This window comes from Homarus americanus, unplaced genomic scaffold, assembly GCF_018991925.1.
Source record: "Homarus americanus isolate GMGI-L3 unplaced genomic scaffold, GMGI_Hamer_2.0 scaffold55395, whole genome shotgun sequence".
Lineage (NCBI taxonomy): Eukaryota > Metazoa > Arthropoda > Malacostraca > Decapoda > Nephropidae > Homarus > Homarus americanus.
In genome coordinates, this window is record NW_024725047.1 from 86,927 (window position 1) to 108,092 (window position 21,166).

A 21,166-nucleotide genomic window follows, 5' to 3' on the forward strand; every position below is an offset into this window, starting at 1 on the left:
AACACTCACAACACTCTTCACCAACACTCCACACCAACACAACACTCTTCACCAACACTCACAACACTCTTCACCAACACTTCACCAACACTTCACACCAACACAACACTCATCACTATCAAAGGCCAGATATATATATATGCAACACAGTGTATGATTTTTAAGGAACCATTTGATGTAAATACTCGAGTATACAGAACAGGTGTTTGATGGTTATACAACTATACAAATTCAGTGCTATACAGTATATTTCTATGTATATTATCGGTGTTATAAAATACATACAGTTATCAGTTCTTATAACTACCCAAGTTATAAGAAGTTTGTTATGATGTTATACAGTACTTTTTACTGTACTCAAGGTCACGTAACTAACACAATGGTACTTTATTTACAGCACTGATGTAACTTCTTTTGAAATGAATCTTTAGTTTATACCTGAATGACTGGTGTTTTTTTTTTTTCATTTTATATACAGTACTTGTTTTATGTCCTATACTTTTCATTTATATTCGTAATTGTTTTTGTCTAGCTGTGATATGTCTTCAATAAAATTATTATAAAATCATGTGTTATTATATACAGTGGTCCCTCGGTTAACGAGCGCCTCGGTTAACGAGATTTCGGTTAACGAGTTACCTTCCATAAGATTCTTGATTTCGGTTAACGAGCAATTCCTCAATTAACGAGTTTCTTACCAGCTGACCTCCACATGTTTAAGCTTGCATTTGGCGGTCCACCAGCTGTAGTATTAGTCCGCCAATACAGTAATCGGTTCTAGGGCTTAAATTCCTTACCCTTTTACTAAATATCAAGAAGTTTATACTGTTCAATAATTTTAAAAGTTTAATATTAAATTTTTTAGTCATTTTAACAATTATTGAACATAATTGAAGGTAAAGAAACTTGTTTGTGGCGCACCATCCAGCCTCTCAACACACCATACAGGCGTTAGTCTTTGTGTCTTTTCAGTGGAGGTAACATCTTGCTTGAGACTCTCTTCAACTAAACGCTTTTTTTCTGTGTTTCCAAGCAAATTACTGGTCATTTTGAAATTTATTTTACATATTGACAATATATAATGCAGTGCAGTGTTGATTTAAAGAAAATAATCTTGAATTACACCAAGAGAACTAAAATTATATGGGTGAAATGGTGCCATGGGGTGACTTCTCTTCCACCCCAATGCCTTCTCTTCTCCCTTCTCCTCCACCCCCATTCTAATTCCCATCATCATCAACCAGGAGCCTTCTACATGTACACCTCAAAGTAAGTGTACTTTACAGCATTTATTTTTAGTTTGAATGTAATTTTCGGTGAGCTGGAACCAATTACCCAAAAACCCATTGAAACAATGGTTTCGGTTAAGGAGCAACCTTCTAGAATGGATTGTGCTCGTTAACCGAGGGACCACTGTACCATGAATGAGACCCCTTTATTTCTGCCGCAGGTATCTTAATAAACAGTTGTAAGCCTAACCTATACGTTTCACTCACACAAACACACTCCTCTTTTCCTTTCTTTCATCAAACTCCAAATATTGTATTCAATCGGTTACTTATAATTCAATGTATGTAATGTGTTCCTATCTCTTAATATAGTTTCTTGCAGTGGCGTCTCGTCCATGAAGGCAGGCTACAGCCCAACTACAAAACTGCCAAACGTATGAGACATCTACTTCTATTCCAGAATTAAACAGTTTCATCAAATTATTATTAACAAATTCAGTTAGAATGTTGTCTTCATTATTTACCGACACCATTTCCAGAAAAATAATACACATAAACTTAGTTGCAATCATAGCAAGTTGGCAACTGTACGTTCTTTTTACGCATTTAGCATCATTTTTTTTTCAATTTCAATTGTTTATTCCTTGATAGAGGAAGTGGGATCCTAGTGCTGTCACTAGGTACTCCTGTACAATGACACCAGAAGCATCTGGCAAGTGTGACAAGTATATACAGTATAAATATTATAAAGGGGCTTCCTAAAGCCTAAGGAAGGAAGGATATTCCTTTAACACATAATCAATGTTATTTACATAATATCTGGCCAGTATGGGGAGGATCATCGTGTCTCCGTCAGAGGGTCGTGGAGTGGTGGTCCAGCAGGCGTCACGGAAGCGTTGTGTGTGGGGACATCTTAGGAGGTAGTGTATAAGGGTGCGGCTGTCGGGTCTTCTGCATAATGCACAAGAGCGTTGCTCAGGGGATGCGGGGATACCAATCTCCCAAGCAAAGTCATACCCAATGATGATACGGGCAGCAATCACGTCCCCTTTCCGCCACCCTTTCCCATAGACGTACGAGAGGTCAGGAAGTTTACGGAGGACATCATACCAGGTGGGCGGGGAGTCTAGGGGGATGGCTGCTTCCCGAGCTTCTCTCTGTTTGCGGCGAATTTGGGTCCTAAGCTGTAAAAGTGTTCGAGGAACAACGTATTCAGGTGTAGCCTTGTTGCAGCCAGTCTTGGCAAGGCCATCTGCTGCCTCATTCCCCAAGATACCTACATGACTGGGTATCCATAGGAATGTCACAGGACGGCCTGCATCCTGAAGTGTGGATGTTAACCCTCGTATTCGGAGGATGAGGCCCTTGTTTTACCCTGATCCAAATGCGATCCTGTCGAGAGCAGACATGGAATCGCAGCAGACAAGCAAGGGGCAGACACCATCTGCTTCTTCCTCAGCGATAAGGGCAGCAAGGAGGGCTATTAGTTCAGCCTGAGTGGAGGATGCCCCATCAGAAACTCTGAGAGACAGTTTGATAGGCTCGGGCATCAGGACGGGAGATGTAGACACCAGACCCGGCCCGACCTGTAGCGGGGTCAACAGAACCTTCAGTGTAGAGGACGACCCTACCTGGGGACCAGTGGACGTTCCTGGAGAGGTGGTATTTGGGATTTTGGGAGCGGTCTACCGAGGGCAATCACTTCAGGTTGAAAATCCAGTCAGGGAGAAGGAGACGAACCAACAACAGGGGTGACAACACTATCAGGCAGGAGGTCGTGTTCCTGAAGTGCTCGGATGAGTGACCCTCGCCACTGTCTTCTAGATGGAGGTCGGCCTCGGATAGCAGGAGTCAAGTTGGCTTGGACATAGTTGCCCTGAGGATCCCATAGAATGGAAACGGCAGATTTTAGGTAAAACTCCTGGACACAATCCTGTAGGGGGGATAGACCAAGTTCGGTATATAGAGAAGTAGAGTGTCCACTGAGAGGCCTCAAGGATGATACGAGCAGCTTTCCTCTGGATAACTTCGAGACGGTTGACAGCAGTCCGAGTAATGTTGACGAGGGCAGGGGCAGCGTAGTCAACACAGGAACGAAGAAAGGACTTGTACATGGTGAGAAGTACAGGGATGGTGGCACCAAGGGAACCCCTGCACATGGTAGAGAGGGGAGCGAGACGCCGAAAGCATATGTCTTGAAGATAGCGGACTTCAGGGATCTGACAACGTGTGCTAGTTACATGCACACCCAGTTATTTTGTCTCATTAACCCAGTCCAAGGGCGTTCCTGATAAGAGAAGGGGTGGAGGTACAACACGACCATGCCACATGGCTTTTGTTTTCGCAGTTGAAAGAAGGAAACACACACACACACAGTTTATGTTCGCCATCAATCAATCTTTCTAATCTCGACACCAACCCCTTAAACCACCACACACAAACTGTAACACCAAGTGATATGAGAAACTGGTACATCTTCTCAGTGATTACTATATTAAAGATTATACTAGAATATTAATACAGTATATGCCCATATCCCCTCTACTCCGTCAGCAGCCGCGCGACAAAATCGTTCTATTGATAATGCTCCATTGCCACAGGAAGCATTCTAGAACACTGTAGGTGACTTATAACTCGCGTTTTATAAGTGCTGTACTATACAGTTATTTCAGGGGTCACGTAAATGTGTGAAAGATCCCACTAACTCATTTTATTTCCAAGTCACGCGACAAAAATACGTTTATGCGAGTACTTTGAGGCTAGTTTGGTGGTGATGATAAATGTTGTGGATAGTCAAACATAATGTATGTATCGTAGCTCAGTGGGAAGAGCGCCAGTTGGATTGTTTACTTGCTGGAAGTCGCAGGTTTGAATCCTCCCGGGGCTACATGTAATTTTGTTTTTTGGCATTACAGGTTACAGTATACACTGCTTAGTGATTCAATAAGTATGTTTTCTTCCTTAGGTTTATTTTCCCTTAAGCTTAATACTACTTGTAAATATTAGATGTTTTTCTTTGTGGATGTGGTTTACATCACACTTTAGTTCTGTAACAACTACTCCTACAATAAATAAAATTACTACACTTTTTGGTAGTATGCACAGATTACACCCTTATGAAGCCTTTAACACAAAGAATTTACAGTGAAATATTTGTATAATAAATTAACTACTGTGAGAACTCTCTGGCCATTGCAAGGTGAATCGGGCAACTAAATTATTAGGTCTTATAAGAAGGTCGTTCAGATTTCTAGGCGGACCATCCCTCGAAACGATCTCCAAGAGTGAGAATGTCCGAAGGAGGGCCACCAGACTGGTGCTTGCACTACGGTACCTCAGCTACCCAGAGAGATTAGAGCGCCTGAACTTGCCTAGCTTATACTACAGACGGGCAAAGGGCGACCTAATTGATGTGAATAAACATATCAAAGGGTACTACCCCATCGAGTGCCCTTACTTGGAGCTGGTGAATGCTCGTCCCACAAGGGGTCACAGCTCAAGGTTGAAGAAGCAATAAGCCCAGAAAACCATGAGAAATAACGTTTTTGGAGTGAGATTTGTAAACTCTTGGAAAAATCTGCCAGTGTGTTGTGACGGCACCGAGTGTGAGGCTTTCAAGACCAGACTTGACCAACACTGGAGCGGGTTCAGGTACATTCAGGAGCCAGTGCATGCCCAGTACTTGCCAACAGTGCGTAACAGAGACATGACCAATCACCCAAGTGGCTAACGAGCCGATCATTGGTGAAGAGAGTAAATGTAAGTAAGAGACATCCTTTACTGTTCTAATACACTGTAACTCAACTTTACTTAAATTACTTATGTTAGTAAGTTATAAACTCGCTTCTACAGTAGTTTGTGTAATAGGTTTACCTACCGAGCTGCTAAGAACAAATCAGGGGAATGCTGTGACTTGGGTTCTAAACTTGCAGATTGAAATAAAAGAATCAATTAGTCTAGAAAATTTATTAATCTATATTTACTAAACCATTCAGTGTTCACATGAACCAAACTAAGTTATCTTTCTTCTCCAGTACAATATGATATGATCAGGTTACACGGTATAAAATATATAAGCTAATTGCTAATCAGATAAGAACCATGAAACAAAAGACTGCTTAAAACTACAGTACTATACCAGTTATTGTACACTATAGCTTACTTCACTAAATTAACCATGAGCAATGTACTTCATATAATAACTCTCAAACACTACTTATCAATGCTTTTTTGATTGGCTCTGCTGTACTGTACTACCATCAGTTACACAATACAGTACAGTACAATACTTAGTATAATAACTTCATACTCAAAATATTCTCCAACCGATCTATACATTAAACAAGATCCACTAACAGTGAATAAGCAAATACATATTCATTAAATGGCAAGTAAAGAACAATTTGGAGAAATGGAAGACCATGAATACTTTGTTTCCCATATGACCATTTACTAAGTGAATTCATGACAATCAATGGCACACATTTCTTTCAAGTATAATACTTGTAATGCCGAGGCATTTTCTAACTCAGGACATAATAATGCCTCTTCCATACTATATCTTATGTTTATAGACTTCATCACAGTATTCAAGGTTCACATGACTACACAATTCATACAGTAGTTAATTAGCTCCAAACTTGGCCATCTTATTGTATAATGGAGCCTTCATGAACCTGGGTGAAGACATGTACTTCTTGATCGGCTCCAGCTCCTCCACTCGCTTTTGGAATTCCTTAAGGTTCTTGGCATCCTTGAGGCAGATATCACTCAGCTGCAAGTGTTGATCCAGCAGCTCATACATTATGAAGTCCACAAATGTGATCTGTGGGAACAGAAGTCACTAACATGAGTACTGGGCAGAATACCCTGTACGATGATGAATCACAAGAGCCCTGATAATATGCAGTGGTGACAATAGCCAGCCTGATTTAGTAGTAATTAATGTTCCATAATTCGATAAACATCGAGACATATTGGCCTTACTTCTATCCAAAATAGATTTTACTGTCTTCAGTAAAGCAATTTTTTATTTGTTTGGTTTTAAACAATTTACAATATTTTCTTATAAAATTTGTCACCTGCACTTATTTTATGAAATAAGAGACAAGAGACATTAACATGGTTAAAAAGTTACAACTGGAGCTGTGGTGGTGACACTGTATCTGTTGGCTGTCAGGAATGGAGCTGTGGTGGTGACACTATCTGTTGGCACCCTTAGCATCTGTGGCGCCCTTAGCATTTGCTAACCTCGCCTAATGGAAGCGGCGGCCCTGTTCACAACACTAAGACAATCTTATGTAATCACTGTCCAATTTCTGCCGCGCAACAACGAAGGCCCGATTGCCAAACACGCTTTGTTACAGAGACGCAATACGACCCGACCCGCACACTAACATGGTTAATTCGTCGTACTTAAGGGATATCATAAAACAATGCGTTATCAGAAGACTCAAGGTGTTCTTCGAGAGAATCTGCTGGTCACCCTACATGGGCAGGAAGCTCCTCACATCCAGGGTCGTATCTTGAGTTGTATGTATGCAAGGGGTGTATACTCATGATCTTCTAGCCAACAGCAGGTGGATGGCCCATCAAAGGAGTCACCTAACTCGGAGAAGGGCCTTGTCGGGTAGATATAGCTGCAGCTTTTCCACCACCACCCACCTCCTCCCCCAATCTCATTAGAACAGCTTCCTGGTGGGGCAGAGAACAACACTTTGTGAGTTATTGTTTGCAGATTATGAATGTTATTTATCATTTCACTATATATCAGCTTACTGGCCTTTTTGGGGCAGTTGGTGCATTCTTTGTTACTTTGTTAGAAACCTCATTTGTCCAGTGTTAGTACAGGAGGAAACCCGTGATGTTTGGTGGGGTTAAACCTGTACTTTACAATGTACTATCGTGCACAAAAGTCGTGTCCACTACCCAGCCACAGTGAGGTTTCGAATAGCCTTGAGTCTGAAGTTTCGAAACAACTGGGGGAAATGTTATGGTCGACCAACAGATGTTGCCCACTGTAGTGTGTGGGGAGAATAGAGGAGGTGGGGGTTAGTCTAGTAACAGGCTGTGTGTAGGTGGAGCATAACATAGTGAATTCTGAAATCACTGATAGCAATAAGAATGTCATGAAGATAGTTAATATTATTAAGCATGTGTAACGGGTAAATAAAAGCACTACAACGACCATATCTCTGCCGTTCATGGCTATGACGGTGAGACTGATGGGCACACCAGTAATTAATTCTCTGTGACTACCAGTAAGTCTGAATACTATTTTACAATACTGATAACTTTTCACTCCGCTCTTTTTAACATAAGTATATAATTGTATAATATTGCATATTATCACAAATATTTATTAAGCAAAGGATGGGTGGAATATAAATAAATATTACCATAATCTCTTTGTCGGAATAACAACAAAATTGTGACGTGGTCGCTGAGTAAAACTAGCTGACCAAGGCCCTTCACCCTGATCCTTGCATATTTCACTTTTATCATTAATATATTCCATTCTTTAAAGGATCATTGTGACCTGAGCGACAATAAGCACCCAGGGCACTGCATCTGTTCCATGAATTCTTAACCATAAAGAAACAACTGTAAGACAAAACGTAGTTAAAAAGGCAGCTTGAAATTATGGTGGTAGGCTATAAATAATAAATAAACCTGCCTCTCATCCAGCCCCCACCTCCTCTATCCCACACACACACAGTGGGCGACATCTGTTGGCCGACCATAGCATTTCCCCCAGCTGTTTCGAAACTTCAGACTCAAGGCTATTCGAAACCTCACTGTGGCTGGGTAGTGGACACGACTTTTGTGCACGATAGTACAACTCAAGCAACACCAACGCACATCTGTAATGTTTACAGGTGATAAAGTTTGAAATATTTTTATATAGTGCATGAGACACTGCCACACTGTATAATAATAGTAGTTTGGCTGCACTTTTTTAGTTTAAGTTAAGTTATGGTTGGGTTAGAATATGGTTAGGTTAGGTTAAGTTACACCTTAGGTTAGGTCAGTTATGGTTAGGTTAGGTTAAATTACACCAAAGGTTAGGTCAGTTATGGTTAGGTTAGGAATAACCTATGGTTAGATGAGGTCAATTTAGATTAGGTAAGGTTAGGTTATGTTATATTAGATTAGGTTAGGTCATTATATAGTTAGGTTAGGTTATATTGGGTAAAGTCATGATATGGTTATGTTATGTTATGATATGGTTAGGTCAGGTTAGGTAAAGTCATGATATGGTTAGGTTAGGTAAGGTCATGATATGGTTTGGTTAGGTCATGATATGTGATATGGTTAGGTTAGTATGATAGAAACAGAGAGAAGTTGGTTACCTTGCGGTTTAGGATCGTTGTCTTGGTCGTGTGTTGAGAAAAACATGAAGTTGGAGTAAGCGAAGACATCGTCCAGGGTGCTGTTGGGGTTGTACATGCGAACATTGAGTCTGTACCTGAGGGAGACACAGACACACATAAATGGCTTAGTTGGTTAGCTCTGTTCGAATTACCTTAATGTTTACCATTATTATATACCAGCACTGTCAAGGTACATTGTATGTGTATCTTCGCTGTCAAGGCAGGCCCCGGGAGATATATCTGGGGCCTCTGGTGTTATGTACAATATGTTTTACGGGCCCTTCCTTCGTCTGAGGCCCCCCAACTCACCCCTCTTTCCGTAATAGGGCGGACCAGCATTTTAGCTTAACGTCCGTGTAGGTAACTTTTTTACTTTTATCCTCTTCACCAAATGATCGACTCGTTAGCAGCTTGGGCGATCGGTTACGTCTCTGCTACACATTGTTGGCAAGTACTGGGCATGCACTGGCTCCTGAATGTATCTGAACCTGCTGCAGTGCTTATCCAGTCTGGTTTTGAAAGAGCTCACACTCGGTGCCGTCACAACACTCTCTGGCAGATTGTTCCAAGAGTTCACAACTTTCACTCCGAAAAAGTTACCCTTCACAGTTTTCCGGACTTGCGGCTTCTTTAACCTTGAGCTGTGTCCCCTTGTGTGGCTAGCATCCGCCAGCTCCAGGAAACGACACTCGACTGAGTAGTGCCCTCTCAGATGCTTTTACACCTTAATTAGGTCGCCCCTTGCCCGTCTGTAGTATAAGCTAGCCAAGTTCAGGCTATCCAATCTCTCAGGGTAGCTGAGGTGCCGCAGTGCAGGCACCAGTCTGGTGGCCCTCCTTTGGGCATTTTCAATCAGCTGACAGACCCTAGTATATCTCGGGGACCAGACGGGATGGTAGTACTCCAAGCGGGGAAGCACTTCACTCTTGAAGGTCGTTACGACCTTCTTAAAAGACCTAATAACTTAGTTGCCAACACACACACCTAGGTCTCATTTAATGCAGTCTCTTCGCCTCCTTACTGTTGGTACATCCCAGGTGCATCCTCTTACACTTCGTGGCACTGAATCTCAGCAGCCATTTCTTCGACCATTCTTGAAGCTCACAGAGATCCTTCTGCACCTCTTCATAGTCAGCTTGGTTCTTAATTTCCCGAAATAACTTGGCATCATCTGCAAACATTTGTATGGAGGAATGTATAGCTTCAGGCATGTCATTTATGAAGCAAACAAACAGCAGCGGGCCCAATACACTGCCCTGTGATACCCTGCTTCTTAGAGGTACAGATGATGATTTCGTACCATTAACCACCACACACTGCTTGCGGTCGCGTGGTAAGTCCTCTACCCACACTAGGACATTTCCCCGAATCCTGTACCCTTCCAGTTTAATTTTCAGCCTTTCGTGGGGTACATTGTCAAAAGTCTTGACAAAATCTAAGTAAATATTGTCGATATTACCACCCTGATCTAGAATTTGGGTTCAAATATCCATTAACCTGAGTAATTGTGGCAAGCAGGAGTGTCCCGGCAAAAAACCGTGTTGGCAATTATTTACGAGGTTGTTTCGCAGTAGATGTTCCATCATGGCATCTCTTATAATGCTCTCAAGTACTTTACATACTATGCTTGTTAAGCTCACTGGTCTATAGTTATTCGTTGAGTGACGATCGCCCTTCTTGAAGATAGGACTCACATAAGCCATTTCCCAATCACTGTGGACCTTCTGTTCATCCAGGCTTTTACAGAACGGGATCTTCAGGGGCTCAGCAAGCTCGGTGCACAGCTCCCTCAGCACTCTGGGATGCACCATGTCCGGTCCGGGACTCTTATGAACCTTTAGTTTTGACAGTTTATTTCTTATAATTTCTTCTCTGAACACAATGTGGGTCAGTGCTGTGTCGTACCGCCTGTCCTCAAACACAGGAAAATTGTTTGCACATCTTCTTGTGAACACCGAGGAAAAGAAGCTGTTCAATGCCTCGACTTTGTCCTGGCCAGATTCTGCATACCTACCATCATCAAGCCTCAGATCCGATACTCCTATTCGTGTTTTTAATTTCGACTTTGCATGGCGGTAAAACGCCTTTTGGTTTGTCCTGGCCTCGCTTGCAAACAGCCTCTGGAAGTCCTTTTCAGCCTTTCTACACTTTGCTTGGATCCTGGATCTTGCATACATCCTTCTGTTCAGCTCATCGTTCGACCTGGGTTTTCTTCTTAACTTTATCGACCGTCACATGGTTCATTGTGAAGCGGTCTCCTTGTATTTCTGGGTTTGATCTTGGGGTATGTATTTCTCGATCAAGTGATTTACTTTACTAGCTATGATATTTAGTATAGTGTAGGGGTATCGAGATATTCATGTTGTCTAGCACTCAGGATGGAAGGAAACTCTAATGTGGTTTTCTTGTATATTATAAGTTATATGATAGACAGTCTGGTGCTGGAGGTGCCGTGTGGTGAGGAGCTGCTCAGGAGAGACGTTCGGTGAGTAGCGTGTTGAAGGAGGTAGATGTGCAGGAGCTTCGTTAGAGAAGATGTTGCCTGTTGCTGGCCTCCTGGTTGAATGAATGCTGACAGCGTGGAGCTTGCTGGAGGAGGTTTTGCTTGTTCAGGAAGATGGGCAGAATGAGACTCAATGGAGAGACAGAGCTTATATACCCAGCAGCCGCTATGAGTCATGTTGGGAAAACCCAGAAAGTCGCCGGTTCCTGGTTCCGTTGCTAAGATACGGTAACATCTGGTTGGTTGCTAGGGAAGGCGGTAGCAGGTGGTGGCTGTGGCTACTCAGTTGTAGGCAGTTGTAGGGGAGACGTCCACTACAATAGCGTCTGCATTCTTATGTCTTATGCCTTAGCATTCCTACTAATCTTTTAAAAAACACATATCCACAATATGTTTTCTCCACGAAATATAGTATAATTTAACTACATTTTACAAGTTCTACCACATGACGAACTTATACTTTTCTCATTGTATGTAGTTATATTTCAATACAAATTGTTTACATATTTTTACAACTATATAAATTTTGGTGGAAGCTGGGTAAGCGGCGAAAGGGGGTTCGTAACAATATTTTAACAATGAACTAAGATTCTCGGACCATTGTGAGAAGGTGAATCAAGCTTCTAAGCAAGCAGGTCTTATAAGAAGGTCGTTCAGATAACCCTCATAATGTCCAGAGGAGGGCCACCAGACTGACTGGTGCCTCGTTACCCCAGTTACCTTAAGTTGAATAAGCCGCTAGGTTAGAAAACTGTCAGGGCAAACTTTTTAATTGGAGTGAGACTGTGAGAGTTGTGAACTCATGGAATAATCTACCAGTATTTCTAACCGAGGCGTGACCGACTGCCCAAGCGACTAACGCGAGGCTGATCAGTGGTGAAGAGGATAAAGTAATGTAAGTAAAGATGAAGTTAATGAGGAACAGCACCATGTTAAGAATAGAGAGGGAAGCATGAACTAACACCTCACACTACTCACTTCTCCTCCTCGCTGCTGACAGAGAAAGAGCCCCACTCAGCGAACGCCTCCTCACCGTCAGTATTCTTCACATCGATCCGCATGATGTAGTCACTGCCTCCCGTGATGAAGTGTAGTGCCTTGTTGCCTGTACGTTATAATGTATTACTGTACTTTAACAACTAAGGTCTTTAAGTGGGTATTCAAGATCAGTAGTGTACATACAAATCATCTTCTATGTCCAAAGAAAACCACTTTTTGTTATTTATAAATTTTTGCATAATTTTAGGCTAATGATGTTGTTAATTAAGGTCAATAAGATTACAAAAAACATACTTAATGACTTAGCGTGGGGTTGTTATTGCTTAAAACCTCTCTCTCTCTCTCTCTCTCTCTCTCTCTCTCTCTCTCTCTCTCTCTCTCTCTCTCTCCATAAACTGTATTTTCTTGCACACCACCACTACAAGTATCCCCAAAACACCACCACCACTACAAGTATCACCAACAGGAGTTGTACCCAGCCAGTGGTCGCCCGTCAGGTCCCCGAAGCCCTGCGCATACTCTTGCCAGCTCCTATTGAAGGCGAGGTGAGGAGTGAGGCTGCTGTCTCGGGTGAGGAACACTGTCCACCCACCTCTATCTGTCTCTTGGTCACAGTACACCGTCACGTTCGTCCCTGGCCTGACCACCCAAGCAAGCCAGTGAGGAAGGAACTAGCATTAATAATAATAATAATAATAATGATGTCTTGTATCTTTTTATTGGAAATTTATGTAAATAAGGTTGATTCACCACAGTGTTTCCTTCTTCTCTAGTTCAGGATTGTATACTTTGGTCATGACTAAGTAACTTGGAACACTTAATTTAACTGGCGTCTACCCGACTTAAAAAACTACGTATAGCAATGTTATTGTTATCCATCACCGCATCTTTTGGGGCAAGTTTGGAATGCGACGGATGGCGTGATATAAGTTGGGTTAGGATTGAACGAGTTGGGTTAAGTTTAGTTGAGTTATATTAGCACAGGCTAGGTAGGTTAGTTAAGGTTTGGTCAGGATAGTTATAGTTAGGTTATGGTGGGTTAAGTTAGGTTAGGTTAGGTTAGGTTAGGTTTAACTTACGGTCTTGGGTAGATAGTATACACGTCACTCTTGGTAAAGCCCATGGTCAGCACGTCCTGGCAATCTGCGGCACCACTCGTCCTCGTCCTGTGAGGTAACAGCACGTCACTACCCTCGTCACACACACACACACACGTCACTACCCTCGTCACACACACACACGTCACTACCCTCGTCACACACACACACGTCACTGCCTCGTCACACACACACACACGTCACTACCCTCGTCACACACACACACACACACACACGTCACTACCCTCGTCACACACACACACGTCACTACCCTCGTCACACACACACACACACGTCACTACCCTCGTCACACACACACACGTCACTACCCTCGTCACACACACACGTCACTACCCTCGTCACACACACACACGTCCCCCACACCACTCCACCCTCGTCACACACGTCACTACCCTCGTCACACACACACACACACGTGCTACCCTCGTCACACACACACACGTCACTACCCTCGTCACACACGTCACTACCCTCGTCACACACACACACACACGTCACTACCATCGTCACACACACACACACGTCACTACCCTCGTCACACACACACACGTCACTACCCTCGTCACACACACACACACGTCACTACCCTCGTCACACACACACGTCCCCGTCACACGTGCTACCCTCACACACACACACGTCACTACCCTCGTCACACACACACACGTCACTACCCTCGTCACACACACACACACTCTACCCTCGTCACACACACACACACACACACACACGTCACTATACCCTCGTCACACACACACACACACGTCCCACCCTCGTCACACACACACACACGTCACTACCCTCGTCACTACACACACCTCACCACCCTCGTCACACACACACGTCACTACCCTCGTCACACACACACACACGTCACTACCCTCGTCACACACACACACACACGTCACTACCCTCGTCCACACACACACACACACGTCACTACCCTCGTCACACACACACACGTCACCCTCGTCACACACCACACACGTCACTACGCCCTCGTCACACGCACACGTCACCTACCCTCGTCACACACCGCACGTCACTACCCTCGTCACACACACACGTCACTACCCTCACACACACACACCCTCGTCACACACGCACACGTCACACACACACACGTCACTACCCTCGTCACCCCTCACACACGCACGTCACTACCCTCATTACACACGTCACTACCCTCGTCACACACACACGTCACTACCCTCGTCACACACACACACACGTCACTACCCTCGTCACACACACACATCCACGTCACACACACACACGTCACTACCCTCATCACACACACACACACACGTCACTACCCTCGTCACACACACACACACGTCACTACCCTCGTCACACACACACACGTCACCACCCTCGTCACACACACACACACGTCACTACCCTCGTCACACACACGTCACTACCCTCGTCACACACACACACACGTCACTCGTCACACTCACTACCCTCATTACACACACACACACGTCACTACCCTCGTCACACACACACACACTACCCTCATTACACACACACGTCACTCATCGTCACACACACACACGTCACTACCCTCGTCACACACACACACACACGTCACTACCCTCGTCACACACACACACGTCACTACCCTCGTCACACACACACACGTCACTACCCTCATTACACTAGTACTACTCCTCCGTTGTCACTCAGACTCGAGTATGACGATCATCCAGTTAAGGTAAAATAATATGAGTTATTAAGGATGTCACCTTCATTGGTGAGTTCTGAGGTGACTAAAAAGGCCGATACGGGACCGGCAGTGCCGTCACAGATGTTGCACGTGTGGAGGGCTGCATCTAGTGCGGGAGGGGTGATGGTAGCGTTTTTCCGGCCTTGGCGCGTGTCTGCCTCGGTATGCAGTCGGACTAACACGAAAGTATTGAAATGTGGTGCTGCTCGAAGCATTAAGTTGTGAAATAATCGTCTCCCAGGTGAGGGAGTCGATTTGGCACTTTTTCAGGTTTGTCATAAGACTGTACTTATACCTTTTCAGTTGCCTGCCAGCGTTACATTTACTATTCGTTAGATGGCTGTAAAATAGCTGCTTTGGCAGTCTACTGTCGTCACTGCAGGCAACATGGCCAGTCCAGTGTAGCTGTTCATGGATAATTTTAGCCTCGATGCTCCTACAGTTGGTGTCAGCGAGAATACTGGCATTCGTTCTCTTCTCTTCCTAGCGACTCAGAGGATGGAACGTAGACTACGTTGGTGAAGTTTTCAAGTGCCTTGAGATGCCTCTTGTATGTGACCCATGTCTTGCTGCCATATAGCAGGGTGGGGAGGACCACTGCTCGATATACGTGCAACTTGTAGATAATTTCATCTCCCTACAACTGAAGACACGGGTATGAAGTTTGCCAAAGGCTTGAGATGCACATCTGATCCGATGTTGAATCTCTTCATCGATGTCCGCGGTGGTGGGCAGGTGGGAGCCGAAATACCGAAAGTGTGTATCATTAGAGAGGGTAGTACCGTTAAGCTGGATGGATGGTGGAGGTGTGTCTGAACCAGGGGCAGGCTAAAAGAGAATCTGAGTCTTACGTACATTTACCTCAAGGCAGAAGTGTGCATACGCACCTGCGTAGGTGTTCAGGATCTCCTGTAGGTCCCGCTCAATGAGAACAACAGGGGTGAGGTCGTCTGCATACTGAAGGTTAGTGATGGAAGCTGCTGACACCTTTGTTCTTGTCTGAAATCGTCTTATGTTGAAAACACCCTTCACCCAGTACTTGTTGTCCAACCCGCTGGCTGAATTGGCACTGGCATGAGTAAGGAAGGCAGCCAAGAAAATGGAGAAGAGAGTTGGTGTCACTGCACATCCTTGTTTAACCCCGTTTGGATGGGGAATAACTCAGACTGGATGTCATTGTGCAGAACACTGCCGTTCATGCCATCGTGGAGTTGCCTCACAATAGCGATGAATTTTAGTGGGCAGCCAAAGCAGCTAAGGGTCCGCCAGAGGGCTTCTCTGTTGCCCGAGTCGAAGGCTTTGGTTAGGTCAATGAAGGCTATGTACAGGTCACCCAATGCTGTTATCTGCACTTTTCCTGTATATAGCGGGCAGCAAAGATCATTTCAGTGGTGCCACATGATGGTCTAAAGCCACATTGAGATTCTGGGAAAAAGTTTTCCACCTCAGGAAGAAGTCTGTTGAGGAGGACTCGGGTGATAATCTTGCCAGCTACGGACAGCAGTGAGATCCTGTGGTAGTAGTCACAGTCTGACCGGTCTCCATTGTTCTAATAAATATTGATGATGGAGGCATCTTTAGGAGCTTGGGGGATTTTCTCCTTTTCCCATATATTCTCCAGGAGAGAGTGGAGACGGCTGGTAAGCAGAGGTCCTCCTGCTTTATACACCTCGGCCGGGATATCCATGAGGCTCTGAGGCTTTGTTATTTTTCATGTGTTTGATGGCAGCAGCTACCCCATCCAGGGATGGAGGATAGCGGAGGTGGTCAGCTCTGGATGCTGAGGGACCTGCTGTGTAGTCAGGACAGCCACATCGGTGTTTGTTTGAGTGATGAATGGTAGTGATCTTTCCAGCACTGAAGGATGCCTTCTTCATCTTTAATTAGGGAGTTACCGTCGGATGAGCGTCATGGGGTGCTGGTTGATCCCAACAGCCTGTGTAGGATGCATTGGAGGATGGCAAAGCCAACTCCATAAATGTGGTTTCTCTCTGCAGCAGGCTTACCCTTTCAGAATATGGTGTAGCCAGACCCCCGTTCAGTGATTCGACCCTCTTCTGGGGGCCGAGACTCACTAATGGCTGCTAGGTCAATGTTATACCTAGCCAGCTCTTTTGCCACAAGGGTAGTTCTTCTTTCAGGATGCTCATTTGTTCCAGTATCCACTAGAGTCCTTATTGGGTATGGTTGCCCAGTCAGGTTGGTCCTTTAGGCAGGCTATGTTTAGGGCATCTTTTCTAGCCCCCTCCCCATGTGGGGGTGAGAAGAGTGGCTCCTCGAAAGGGCTGCTCAGTCGCACAGACAGGACCGAACTGCACTGCTGCCTAGATCCCAGTTCATAAACTATCATCTTATCTATGGCGCCCATGTGCAGAGTTGTGACTAGAGACTCCCAGCAGTCATCTCTGCCTGTCCCAGTCGTCACTCGTCTGTCGTCTTAAGACTTTTGGGGTATAGGGGTTTTGATGATAATGAGAGGTATGATGAGCTGGATGATGTCTGTGAGTGAGTTGATTTATGTGGTGAGGCAGGAACGCAGGCTGCAACCACACATCTTGGCTCTCCCTTTTCCTGCTCCTGTGATGCAAGTGTTGCAATGACTGGGGAGAGGGAGCGATGCAATGGACTACCGATAACCCATTTGTTGGGTTTCGCCTTAGTAGCCTGTCCATCATGCAATGCCTTCCACCGTCGGTGTAGTCATTGGGTTCTTACTGGTGCTCTGTGAGCATGTCTGCCTGATGCGGGGCTCCACAGCAGATTTTTCATTCAGGGTTTACTCACGAAGCCTTATACCTGCCAAAGTTAATCCGAAAGGCAGCGGGGCAATGCTTGGTAGGCGCCAGGACGTGTCCACATGCAAGTGGGTCTATGTGCCGTCCCTCTGGGGCCCACTGCTACTCCGAGATCTCCTGCTGGTCTAGCCTGGGCCCACCCAGTTACCGTGTGTTGTCACGAGGAGGCACAGCAGGAGTCTTGATGGTGAGGAGGCTGTGCTCCGGCAGAGAAGACTTATGCAAGTTGCTTCCCTGTTCGCCACGAAGGCTAGCCAGCGGCGGTAACTGAAAGCGAGAGGGAGCAAACAGTGCTTGCACCTTAACACTAACATAATGCTGCCCACTGGACTCATTATACCACCCTGTGTGCGCACTCACATACACACACATCACTACCCTCGTCAGACACACATACAAGTCAATTCCCTCGTCATACACTCACGCAGTATATAAAGGAAAGCTTATGACAACAGACATACCTCTTGATAGTGTCATTCAGTGCTGCTTCTATTTGGCGGTTCTTCTCCTTCAGCCTGGAGTTGTGCTCTGCCAACCGCTCACGTTCCTCACTAGTAGTATTGTACTCCTCCTGAAGGACCCGCAGTAGCGTCTCACCCTCCTGGAGCTGAGTGTACAACGTTTTTACATCACCCAAGCACTGTCCTATAGTCTGCTTATCACGGCTATCTGTAAGAATGGATGTTGTGGTCACTGTCATGTACTGGTGGAGTGTGTTGTGGTCACTGTCATGTACTGGTGGAGTGTGTTGTGGTCACTGTCATGTACTGGTGTAGTGTGTTGTGGTCACTGTCATGTACTGGGGGAGTGTGTTGTGGTCACTGTCATGTACTGGTGGAGTGTGTTGTGGTCACTGTCATGTACTGGGGCAGTGTGTTGTGGTCACTGTCATGTACTGGTGGAGTGTGTTGTGGTCACTGTCATGTACTGGTGGAGTGTGTTGTGGTCACTGTCATGTACTGGGGCAGTGTGTTGTGGTCACTGTCATGTACTGGTGGAGTGTGTTGTGGTCACTGTCATTCTCTCTCTTCCTCTCCCACTGCCTCCTTCCCTCCCTTCAATTCTCTTCTCTCTCTCACTCATCCACCTTTTCCTTTCTTCCTCCATTCTCTCCATCCCTCACTCTCTACCTACATTCTCTCTCTATCCTTCTCTCCTCCCGTCTCTACTTTCTTCCTTCCTACCTCCATTTTCTCTCTCCCTCCCTCCCTTCTCTCCCTCCTTTCTTCCACCTCCCCCCCCCCACCTTTCCCCCTTCCTTCTTCCCTCCCTATTTCTCCTCACCTCGGTCAGCAGAAGCGTCCACAAGGTTCTCTATCAGTCTTGTCTGGTTCACCATCATTGTTTGTGTCTCTGCAAAAGCGAAATTAAATTCACTAGGGACCGTAACAGACCTGAGATTTAAAGATGGTAGTAACGCAGCATCAGATCAGGACAAGGTAAGAGACGTTAAACAAATTCGTTTCTTCGGTGTTCACAAGAGAGTACATGAACAAATCTCCCTGCGTTTGGGGAAATGCTGGTTGACACACTGACTCACACTACAAGCTGGTGGTGATATGTTATACTACTGGTACTGACTCACACTACAAGCTGTTGGTGATATGATTATACTACTGGTACTGACTCACACTACAAGCTGGTGGTGATATGATTATAATACTGGTACTGACTCACACTACAAGCTGGTGGTGATATGGTTATACTACTGGTACTGACTCACACTACAAGCTGGTGGTGATATGATTATACTACTGGTACTGACTCACACTACAAGCTGTTGGTGATATGGTTATACTACTGGTACTGACTCACACTACAAGCTGGTACTGACTCACACTACAAGCCGGTGGTGATATGATTATACTACTGGTACTGACTCACACTACAAGCTGTGGTGATATGGTTATACTACTGGTACTGACTCACACTACAAGCCGGTGGTGATATGGTTATACTACTGGTACTGACTCACACTACAAGCTGGTGGTGATATGGTTATACTACTGGTACTGACTCACACTACAAGCTGGTGGTGATATGGTTATACTACTGGTACTGACTCACACTACAAGCCTAACCTAACCTTTACCTGTCAGTGTGCATTACAATCTTATTTCTCTGATACATTATGCTTACCTTCCACCGCCTCCAGTAGTGTTTTGTATCTACGGTCCTCAAGCAACTGTGGTGTAGAATAGGTGTTTCGAGGTGGCCCTGTTGTTTCCGGGTTGTCCTGGGAGGTTGTGTTGATGCTAGGATGTGGAGGTGGCACTGTTGTTTCTGGGTTGTCCTGGGAGGTTGTGTTGATGCTAGGATTGGAGGTGGCTCTGTTGTTTCTGGGTTGTCCTGGGAGGTTGTGTTGATGCTTGGATATGGAGGTGGCACTGTTGTTTCCGGGTTGTCCTGGGAGGTTGTGTTGATGCTAGGATATGGAGGTGGCACTGTTGTTTCCGGGTTGTCCTGGGAGGTTGTGTTGATGCTTGGATATGGCACTGTTGTTTCCGGGCTGGGAGGTTGTGTGATGTAGGATTCCGGGTTGTCCTGGGAGGTTGTGTTGATGCTAGGATGTGGAGGTGGCACTGTTGTTTGTGTCCTGGGAGGTTGTGTTGATGCTAGGATGGAGGTGGCACTGTTGTTTCCGGGTTGTCCTGGAGGGTTGATGCTGGATATGGAGGTGGCACTGTTGTTTCCGGGTTGTCCTGGGAGGTTGTGTTGATGCTAGGATATGGAGGTGGCACAGTTGTTTCAGAGTTGTCCTGGGAGGTTGTGTTGATGCTAGGATATGGAGGTAGCACTGTTGTTTCTGAGTTGTCCTGGGAGGTTGTGTTGATGCTAGGATGTGGAGGTGGCACTGTTGTTTCTGGGTTGTCCTGGGAGGTTGTGTTGATGCTAGGATATGGAGGTGGCACTGTTGTTTCAGAGTTGTCCTGGGAGGTTGTACTGATGCCCGGAACTTCAAATGGCACCATAGTTGAGTTAGCATGACTGACCGTTACCCGTAAGCAAAATATAGTCAACAGAAGCGCGGTTAGTGTCGAGTGGCAACCCATTCTGAGTCCCGGTAACCGTGAAGTGGTACTGAACTTCACAACACTATAGCTTCAACAGTAGACAAGCCCCGTCCTGTCACGGGAGGGGGTGGGTGGCGAATGTGAGGAGAGCCACATGACCAATACCACACAACAGGAAATGAGGTTAGGTTGCCAAGTGTTCATAAACGTATACCAAGTTAACAAGGATTACACTGATGCCACCTCCTCTCGGGGATCACGAGATCTTAAGCCTGTAGAGCGTGTTGACGACCTGTAGAGTGTGTTGACGACCTGTAGAGTGTGTTGACCTGTAAAGTGTGTTGACGACCTGTAAAGTGTGTTGACGACCTGTAAAGTGTGTTGACGACCTGTAAAATGTGTT

The 21,166-nt window shown here is 45.2% G+C and overlaps 1 protein-coding gene and 1 long non-coding RNA gene across 3 annotated transcripts; one reads left to right on the forward strand and one right to left on the reverse strand.

Moving 5' to 3' along the window:
- Positions 1 to 5,180: 5,180 nt before the first annotated feature.
- Positions 5,181 to 20,086, reverse strand: LOC121864725 (ficolin-1-like). 2 transcript variants are annotated; one of them, XM_042363884.1, is made up of 8 exons: positions 19,889 to 20,086; positions 19,034 to 19,102; positions 18,211 to 18,418; positions 13,184 to 13,270; positions 12,580 to 12,743; positions 12,084 to 12,210; positions 8,582 to 8,697; positions 5,181 to 6,923 (listed from the first exon to the last, which is right to left on the reverse strand). In XM_042363884.1, exons 2-8 carry the CDS (start codon positions 19,089 to 19,091, stop codon positions 6,736 to 6,738), a joined length of 948 nt encoding a protein of 315 aa, XP_042219818.1. In that variant the 5' UTR covers positions 19,092 to 19,102; positions 19,889 to 20,086; the 3' UTR covers positions 5,181 to 6,735. The 2 variants fall into 2 exon arrangements, with proteins under 2 accessions (XP_042219818.1, XP_042219819.1); XM_042363885.1 differs by having other exon boundaries at positions 5,883 to 6,054.
- A 34-nt stretch (positions 20,087 to 20,120) lies between these two features.
- LOC121864726 lies at positions 20,121 to 20,918 on the forward strand. Its single transcript, XR_006088646.1, has 3 exons — positions 20,121 to 20,219; positions 20,301 to 20,325; positions 20,427 to 20,918. It is a non-coding gene; the product is annotated as an uncharacterized LOC121864726 (long non-coding RNA).
- The last annotated feature ends 248 nt before the right edge of the window (positions 20,919 to 21,166 follow it).

Excerpts from the sequence above, each read along its gene's own strand:
- LOC121864725 (XM_042363884.1), bottom strand. The coding sequence starts at position 19,091 with ATGATGGTGAACCAGACAAGACTGATAGAGAACCTTGTGGACGCTTCT. Across the intron at positions 13,271-18,210 it reads CTGAATGACACTATCAAGAG|GACGAGGACGAGTGGTGCCG; the intron begins GTATGTCTGTTG and ends GTTACCTCACAG. Across the intron at positions 12,744-13,183 it reads TATACTATCTACCCAAGACC|GCCAGGGACGAACGTGACGG; the intron begins GTAAGTTAAACC and ends TTGGGTGGTCAG.